Source organism: Gekko japonicus, unplaced genomic scaffold (genome assembly GCF_001447785.1).
Source record: "Gekko japonicus isolate JY-2015 unplaced genomic scaffold, Gekko_japonicus_V1.1 scaffold1426, whole genome shotgun sequence".
Classification (NCBI taxonomy): Eukaryota; Metazoa; Chordata; class Lepidosauria; order Squamata; family Gekkonidae; genus Gekko; species Gekko japonicus.
The window spans coordinates 334426-343118 of record NW_015175402.1 but is presented as its reverse complement, the minus strand read 5'-3'; the positions used below and the strand labels follow the sequence as shown (position 1 = coordinate 343118).

Below are 8693 nucleotides of genomic sequence, written 5' to 3'. Positions count from 1 at the left end.
GGGGGGGGGGGTTGATGTTGCCATGCAAGTTTTCTCCCTAGAATTAAAAACACATCCCAGTCTTTCATCTCATTTGCTGAAACCTGTGGAAGGTTTATTGTTCAAAATATTTTACTATTTCCTGAACAACTGCTTTACCTGTTAAATATGTTGACTTTGTATTTTATTGATTGGTTATGTTAATTGTTCTAAGAATTATTACGTATGTTAGTAGTGAAATATTAGTTGAATTATGGGCACGTTTATATTTTGCACTTTATATTTTATTTTTTATTTTTTTATAAAAAGTTATATGTTTATAAAGAAAAGTTATAAAAATAAAGTTATTAAAAAAATGCAAATCCAAGCACACGAAAATGTGCATGACATGTTCTTCTCCCAGCATCTATCAGACGTGCACAAAGAAGCAAGGTGGAAAGTGGATTTTGGCTTTCAGGTTCAGATTTCCTACAGCCGTCCCACCTTCTGTTGGCCAGACCCACCCATTTCTGTGCGCTATGTCAATGGCTTCTTAAGCTACATGCCCTTCTCCTCACAGAGGCTTGCCATTTGCCCCCACCATGGAGGCACTCCACACTTGGCCCCGATCCTCCACTCTCAAGGAATTGAGGAGCAGCAGAAAAAATGGCTACCCTGCAGCACATCCACCATCTGCAAGAGCCCTAGGCACTGAGGGAGGCTCCTTGCGCCAGAGGAAAACACCAGTGCTAGTGGGAACAGATCCACAGGATCCAATCCTATTTATTTAATTTCCTAAATATGGTCATTGTGTTCCATTCACAAGTAAAAAGTGAAGTGAAATCTTAAAGTAATAACAACAATTTGGTAACAATAACCAGAGCTGCGATGGCTCAAGTGGTTAAGACGCTGAACTGCAGGCTGTGGAAGGTCAGTAGTCCAGCAGTTCGAGACCCGAGTATGCTGCATGACGGAGTGAGCTCCTGTCTCTAGTTCCAGCTCCTGCCAACCTAGCAGTTTGAAAGCAAGAAATTGCAAGTAGATAAATAGGTACCACGTCGGTGGGAAGGGTGTTTAGTCATGCCGGCCACATGACCACGGAAATGTCTTCGGACAGTGCTGGCTCTTCGGCTTTGAAACGGAGATAAGCACCGCAACTCTAGAGTCGGATTCGACTGGCTTTCGAGCAAGGAAACCTTTACCTTTTACTAACAATAACCAATTACCAGGTTGGGAGTAATAACTATCCCACCCTTCCCTGAATTCCAGGGAAGTCCAGTGTCCCCTGGCATTGCTTCCCACAATACTGATAACATAGGAAACAAAAGAAGAATACAGGTCAAACAGATCCACATAGAAAGAAGTGCTGCACTGTCAAATGTTTGGACAAGAAGATCAACACGGGCACAGCTCTTCCTACATGATTCCCCCCACCCCGCACACGTGATTCCCACATTTCTATGATGCTGGAATCAGGGCTTTTCTTTCTGGGGGAATGCACCAGAATGGAGTTCCGGAGCCTCTTCAACAAAATTATTTTTAAAATGTTTAAAAGTTCACGAGTTTTCAGCATACAGATTGAAAACTTCATTTCCCTCTTGAGAGTTCCGGCACCTCTTTCCCCCGCAAAAAAATCCCTGGCTGGAATAATGTGAGCTAGAAACAACCATCGAGAAACAGAAATCATGCTGTCCTCATGAATGTAAATCCCATTTTTATCCCTTATCAGGGATCCAAAGCGGCTTTTCCTGCTGTAGCCCTGACCTGGATAGCCCAGGCTAGGCTGATCTCATCAGGTCTGGGAAGCTAGGCAGGGTTGGCCTTGGCTAGTATTTGGAAGGGCGGCCTCCAAGGAATACCAGGGGCGTAACACAGAGGCAGACAATGGCAAACCACCTCTGAAACGTCTCTTGCCTTCGAAACAAGTGTAGCTCGCCACCTAGTGGTGCATAATGCTAAGAGAGCTGGAACTTCTGACTTCCAGACAATTTTAGGATTTCCTGGCTAAACTACACGCAGTGCCATGAGATAACAATAATTTCCTATTGTTCATCTAACCTTCACATCAATAAATCTTGTGAGAGTCAGGCTGAGAGACTGTGACAGGCCCAGAGCCATCTGGAGGGCTTCCGTGGCAGAGTAGGGGATTCAAACCCACCCATCCCAGATCCTAATCCAACACTCTAACTGCTAAGCCACACCAGCCCTTTAAGCATTCTTCAAGAATGCGGTTCTCCTTCTCTGTATACTGTGTGTGCAAGTGTATGCGTTCCCGTTTCGTGACTCTTCTCACCCAGTGTGTCTCCCATGGTGACAACAGCTCTGTGGTTCAGCTCGGCATCTCCCACCTGATTGGACAGGATGACGGCCAGGTGCGGCCTCCAGTCTCCCCATTTGTCATCCCCACAGCACTGTTGGGAAAGGGGGGGGGGAGAGAGGAAAATGTAGGAAACAAGAAACATTGTTTACTTCAAAGAAAATCAGTCCTTCCAGCAATCCTCCAGGCAGAGTACAATGCAAAAACAAACACACACAAAGAAAACAAACAATGAAAATGATCGCTGGAGTAGCAGAAGCAATTTACAGATGGAAACAGCACAAAACCAGGATGTTAAATTCAATGTTGTCATGTTTTCACACAAAAAGGCTCTTCACAAGAGCCTTTAGATCCTCAATATGGTTTCTTTGTGGGTTGTGAAAGACAACAGTCTCTGTGGGACCTTTTTTTCTCTTTCTGTGGGTTGTTTTAATTCTGTCATTTTTAGAGTTGTGGTGATTTGTTTTCTACCTTGAGTCCCTGCTACCTGGGGAACCAGGTGGGCTTATAAATGTTTCAAACCAATCAATAAACCAAAGAGCACTAAGAATCTTGAGGAGAGGACCTGGCCAAGGCACCTGGGGCAAACTGGGAGCCTCAAGGTTGGAACTTAGCCTGATAACAGACTTGGGGCTCTGTGGCTGAGGAAGCATAGCCCTCTTTGGGCACAGAATAGGATGGGGATGTGTAATATTAGCCCTTGTGATAGGCAGGCTGTACGAAGCTCCTGGATTGGCCAAGCCTGGTGTCACTTCTATTATCTCACTCTTCGGACTCTTGATTGGTCAAAAGAACAGAGGGTTGGATCAATATTCCCTCTAAGCTGAGTTAGTGTGAGCTAGCTCACCGTTTTTTAGCCTCCGGCTCACACACTTTTGTCTTCGCTCAGGAAGGAGGGCTCCAGAACAAACTAATTTATGCAGTAGCCAAATTGCTCGCTCACAACTTTACTGCCAGTAGCTCACAAAGTAGGATTTTTGCTCGCAAGATTTCACAGCTTAGAGGGAGCATTGGGCTGGATCCCATCCAGCTGTTCTGTTAGCCGTGACACTTGCCTGTGATACGAGGAGACTTCCCACGAAGGATCCTGGCACCAAAGGAAGAGCCACCACTAGTCGAACAGAGCCACAGGATCCAACCTGGTATTTCCTGCTTTCTGTACACCAACTCCTATGGAAGCTGCTGCCCACACCACAGGCTAAAACCACAGTGAACACCAGCCTGACAGATCCCAACACGGGAATCAGTGGTTATGATAGTTCCCTCTTGATGTTATTGTTGGTTAACTGAGCGTTGTTTCATATAATTATTTTATAATGTTATTCTATAACTGTTATTATTCATGTTATTATTCATGGCTTCAAGAGTTTTACCTATGAAATAATCTATACATTTTAAAAAGAAGAAGAAGAGATTGGATTTATACCCCCGTCCTTCACTACCCAAAGGAGTCTCAGAGCAGCTTACAATCTCCTTCCCCTTCCCCTCCCCACAACAGACACCCTGCGAGGCAGGTGGGGCTGAGAGAGCTCTGACAGAAATTGCTCTTGAGAGAACAGCTCTGAAAGAACTTGTGACTGACCCAAGGTCACACCAGCAGCTACATGTGGAGGAGTGGGGGATCAAAACCGGTTCTCCCAGATCAGAGTCCACACTCCTAACCACGACACCAAACTGGCTCAACTAACACCAAAGTATCAGCTAACACCCACCCACCCCAGACGGTTTTCTGGTGTGGTCACTCAGTGCTCCGGCCTAGCCCAGAACACACCCATTTTATTACATCTGACTCTGTCCACTAGACAAGCTCTTCCACACCTTCTCTGATCTTCCTCCTCCTCGTCCTTCCTTGTGGAACCATAAGATGTCATGTTAAAAGTCTGACAAGCTAAACTGTAGAGGCTCCATCCAACACCAAAGCATGTCATTCTGGAAAGAAGCAACGATGGGCTCCCGCTCCTATATCATTATCAGAGTCACCAGCTGGGATAAGCAGGGCAGACCTCCTTGCCAGCATCTCCCAGAGACACTTAAGGGGACTGGGCTCTTGTGCTGAAGCGAAGCACTGGCGTTTTCGCACGCCTGGTGGAAATGATACAAAAGGGAATCACAGCATGTCGCACGGCAGCCTGATGAATAAGAAAAAAGCCGGATGGATTCCGAAATGCTGCAGAGGGGACAAAGCTAAGAAGCACGCCAGCTACCAGTTTCCTTAGGAAGAATATCCTGGGGGGGGGGGTCTGCCTTCAATGGGAGGTGCCACTTGCATTTGTTCTTTTAATGGGGAATAGACTGCAGGCCTTTTTTTTAAGGAAGAGGGTTTATTGGGTATAGTTTTTAAGGAGGAGGGTTTATTTTGTATACTTAAAATTGGGATTTGTAAACTGTCACAGGGAACAGTGGGGTATTAATACATTAATAAATAAATTCTATATGGTGCAGAGGTTTCAAACCAGGGGTCCTAGAAGCAGAACATAGCCCACCTGGCATACAGGACAGCCCATTCCTTTTCTATTGAGACTCCCACCCTGTGGACCAAAATCCCCCTAGACAGTTTTAGGAAGCTCTGCCAGGCCTGTTTGCTCTCTTAAACTTGATTTTGTAAGCTGCCTTGCACCACGAGGAAATAGCAGGCTATAAACATTTTAATAAATAAAACCCTGGCCGTAATTCTCTGCACCGCCATCGTAGCCAGTGTTCCCTCTAAGCTGAGTTAGTGTGAGCTAGCTCACAGTTGTTTCGCCTCCGGCTCACACATTTTTGTCTTGGCTCAGAAAGGATGGCTCCAGAGCAAACTAATTTATGCAGTAGCCAAATCGCTCGCTCACAACATTGCCAGCAGCTCACAAAGTAGAATTTTTGCTCACAAGACTCCACAGCTTAGAGGGAGCCTTCCTGAGGAGGGAGATGTCAGCCAATTCTCTCTGCCGCTCCAAAGTGCCACTGCTGTTGATGTCCAGGGAGGGTAATGGCAACTGTCAGAGGAGCCAAGGTTAGGTGTCACAAGGGGTTAAGAGTGTTCTTCATCCTGTAAGGTGGCTGCATCTGCCCTTCCTCCTCAGCCTGAACCCCTCTTCTACTGACAGTCCCCCTTTGCCTCCAGGCCACCAACCCCAGCATGGGCAACACGCCTGTCCCAGATTTAGACAAGCCTGAAGCAGCAGGAGAGGGCTGGATTCCATACCAGGGATGCCTGGGGGATTCTACCAGACATGAGCTGGAACAGCGTCTGCAGAGGGTCATTGGAGGCCAGAGTGCTGGTGAACCTGCAAGGAGAGGAAAGAGCAGTGAGGTGCTGAGGGCAGAGGACTGGGAGCGTGAACTCTTCCAGCACTGCCATCTACCTTACCCGGTCAGGACCCAGCTGTAGGTCCTCAGGTCCATCTTGCTGGATAGAAAAAGAGCGTGGCCCCACAGCTGGTTCCTCATGGCCCAATCCAGTGCTTCCTGCAAGCAAGAAATAATCCATATAAATCTCTCTCTCTCTCTCGTTTCCTCTCTTTCCCATCCTTGCTAGCTGGATGCATCTAGAACAGGGATCCCCCAACCTTTTAGAGCCTGTGGGAACTTTTGGGATTTTGACACAGCATGGTGGACACATTCGCAAAATGGCGGTCACAAAATGGCTGCTGCAGGAGGCGGAACCAGGGTCACAAAATGGCTGCCGCAGGAAGCGGAACCAGCCACAAAACGACTGCTGCAACGTAACTTCAGTCACACAGTGAAAATCCTTGTGCTGTGGTGGCAGCTGCTGCCAAAGCTGCCTTTTAAAAAATCTGCACAGCCAATCAAATCTCCAATGGCCAACAACCCCAACTGGGCCCTCCCACTTTCTAAAAACATCAGACGACAGGAAAGATGTCAGTGGGCACCACGCTGGGGACCCCTATGTAGAACAGAAGACAAGTGAGGGGTGACCTGACAAAGGTCTACAAAATGATGCATGGTGTAGTAGATAAAGTAGTCAGAGGGACTGTTTTTTGTCACTCTTGTCTCATAATACCGGGACTCAGGGTCAACCTGTGAAACCAACTGGCAGCAGGATGAAGACACACAAACAGAAGTACTGCTGTGCTTCACAACGGGAAGATGACTTGTGGAACTGACTGCCATTAGATGTGGTGATGACCAGTGTTCCTTCTAAGCTGAGTTAGTGTGAGCTAGCTCACTGTTCTTTAGCCTCCGGCTCACAGATTTTTGTCTTAGCTCAGGGAGGATGGCTCCAGAGGAAACTAATTTATGCAGCAGCCAAATCACTCGCTCAAAACTTTAATGCCAGTAGCTCACAAAGTGGAATTTTTGCTCACAAGACTCCACAGCTTAGAGGGAACGTTGGTGATGACCACTGGCTTAGATAGTTTTATAAAAGGGTTGGACATGCTTATGGAAGACAGGTCTGCTATTAAAAAAAATCACATGAAAGATTCTCAAACACTTAACTTCGAGCAACTTCAACAGGGTATCACAATTTTTAACAACCAGATTATATTTGAAAAGCTTTCTTTTTTTGTAATCTTCTTTGTGAAGAGATCATTAGAATAGTTCTTTCCAGTGGTAAAGCGGGAAAAAAACACCACTTTATAGCTCAGGGAGGATGGCTCCAGAGGAAACTAATTTATGCAGCAGCCAAATCACTCGCTCAAAACTTTAATGCCAGTAGCTCACAAAGTGGAATTTTTGCTCACAAGACTCCACAGCTTAGAGGGAGCATTGGTGATGACCACTGGCTTAGATTTATAAAAGGGTCGGACATGCTTATGGAAGACGGGTCTGCTATTAAAAAAAATCACATGAAAGATTCTCAAACACTTAACTTCGAGCAACTTAAACAGGGTATCACAATTTTTAACAACCAGATTATATTTGAAAAGCTTTCTTTTTTTGTAATCTTCTTTGTGAAGAGATCATTAGAATAGTTCTTTCCAGTGGTAAAGCGGAAACCCCCCCCCTTTAAACTTCTGCAGGAAGAGGGTACGTTTCAGTCAATGAAGCAGCAAGCTCTCAGACAGCTTTGGTGAAGTTCTTTAAGAACTGATGGCTGTGCACACATGGAGATTCTTGAGAAAGAGGACGTTGAAACGGAAGAACATCCGTGGTTATCCATTGGATCGCTATGAAGTAGTTTTGGTTTGCTATAAGCGGTATATAAAGATTTTTTTTCACAAAGAAGACTACAAAAACAAGAAGGTTTTTCAAGTATAATATGGTTGTTAAAAATTGTGATACCCTGTTGAAGTTGCTCTAAGTATAACTCTGATTTTGAAAGGACAACCAGAGACTGTATTCGAGAATACATGGTCAAGATTTTATCAATGGTTTGAAGATTATTCCAAGTAATCAACAGAGTCATTTAAACTGTGTTTAAGGGCATTTATTCTATAAATAAGATATATTTGCAAGTGACATGGTTATTGCTACAAGGTGAAATATACAAATTTATGATAAATCTGGCATCAATATGATACTGAAGAAATGGAAATTGAATTTCCCCCTTTTATGTTTGTTTTGTATGTTGAAAATAAAATATATACATATAAAAAAAGAAGAAGTTGTTCTAAGTCACAGGTGTTGAACTCATTTGTCACAAGGGCCGGGTTTGACATAAACGTCACTTTGTCGGGCCGGACCATGTGTCCCATAAAATATAATGTCAGGTACCGGAGACATAAACTGTATAAAGGACAGCAGCTGGTAAGCTCTGAGTTGCGGTATCCTTGCTGCAAGGCCTCATGGGCTGGGGGGGGAGGTGCAAAGGAAAACCCATATGGGTAGACTAGAGAGCCAGCGGTGCAAGACTCAGCAGACACTCACGACACTCCAGCCGCTCGCGCGGGAATCTTGTCTATTGGGTACTAGAATTATGAACTTGCTTTATTATACCTTGCACAGCCCATTTCTGTATTCTGAACAGTGACTATGTTCCAGTACGTCATGGCTTCAATAAAGTAAAACCTTTCTACAAGCGTGTACTTGATTGCCAGCTGACAGACACCCCAGCTCTAAGTTAAGTGTCTGAGAATCTTTCATGTTAGACGCTGTGTAGTAGAAATACGCTGAGATTACTGATGTACATATCTTTAAATAGGCACAAATGAGGTTGCAATATCACTTGTAAAGCACAGCATATGGTTATATGTGAATGTTACCTGTTAGAATGATTTCAATATAGAATCCAACAGGTTGCTTTTATGCATTGTTGCGTTGTTTATTCTAGTGTTACCCACCGCATTCCCGGTTTGTATTTCATTACATTAAAGAATCACAGCCAAATGGGATCTCTGGGTCCAGAGGCAGAATTGCTTCTTGTTAAGAACCTAAGAGAAGCCAATGTTGGATCAGGCCAATGGCTCATCCAGTCCAACACTCTGTCACACAGTAGCTAAAAATACCAGGTGCCATCAGGAGGTCCAGCAGTGGG

At 44.9% G+C, this 8693-nt stretch overlaps 1 protein-coding gene across 1 annotated transcript in view; it reads right to left on the bottom strand.

Annotated features, from left to right (window-relative positions):
• SEC16B (SEC16 homolog B, endoplasmic reticulum export factor) overlaps nucleotides 1-8693 on the bottom strand; it is a 94537-nt gene that overhangs the window by 48797 nt on the left and 37047 nt on the right. Inside the window, exons 11-13 of the mRNA XM_015425708.1 lie at nucleotides 5625-5726; nucleotides 5460-5541; nucleotides 2252-2369 (exon numbers count right to left, since the gene is read on the bottom strand). Coding sequence (XP_015281194.1) covers nucleotides 2252-2369; nucleotides 5460-5541; nucleotides 5625-5726 — 302 coding nt within the window. The remainder of the gene's footprint in view (nucleotides 1-2251; nucleotides 2370-5459; nucleotides 5542-5624; nucleotides 5727-8693) is intronic.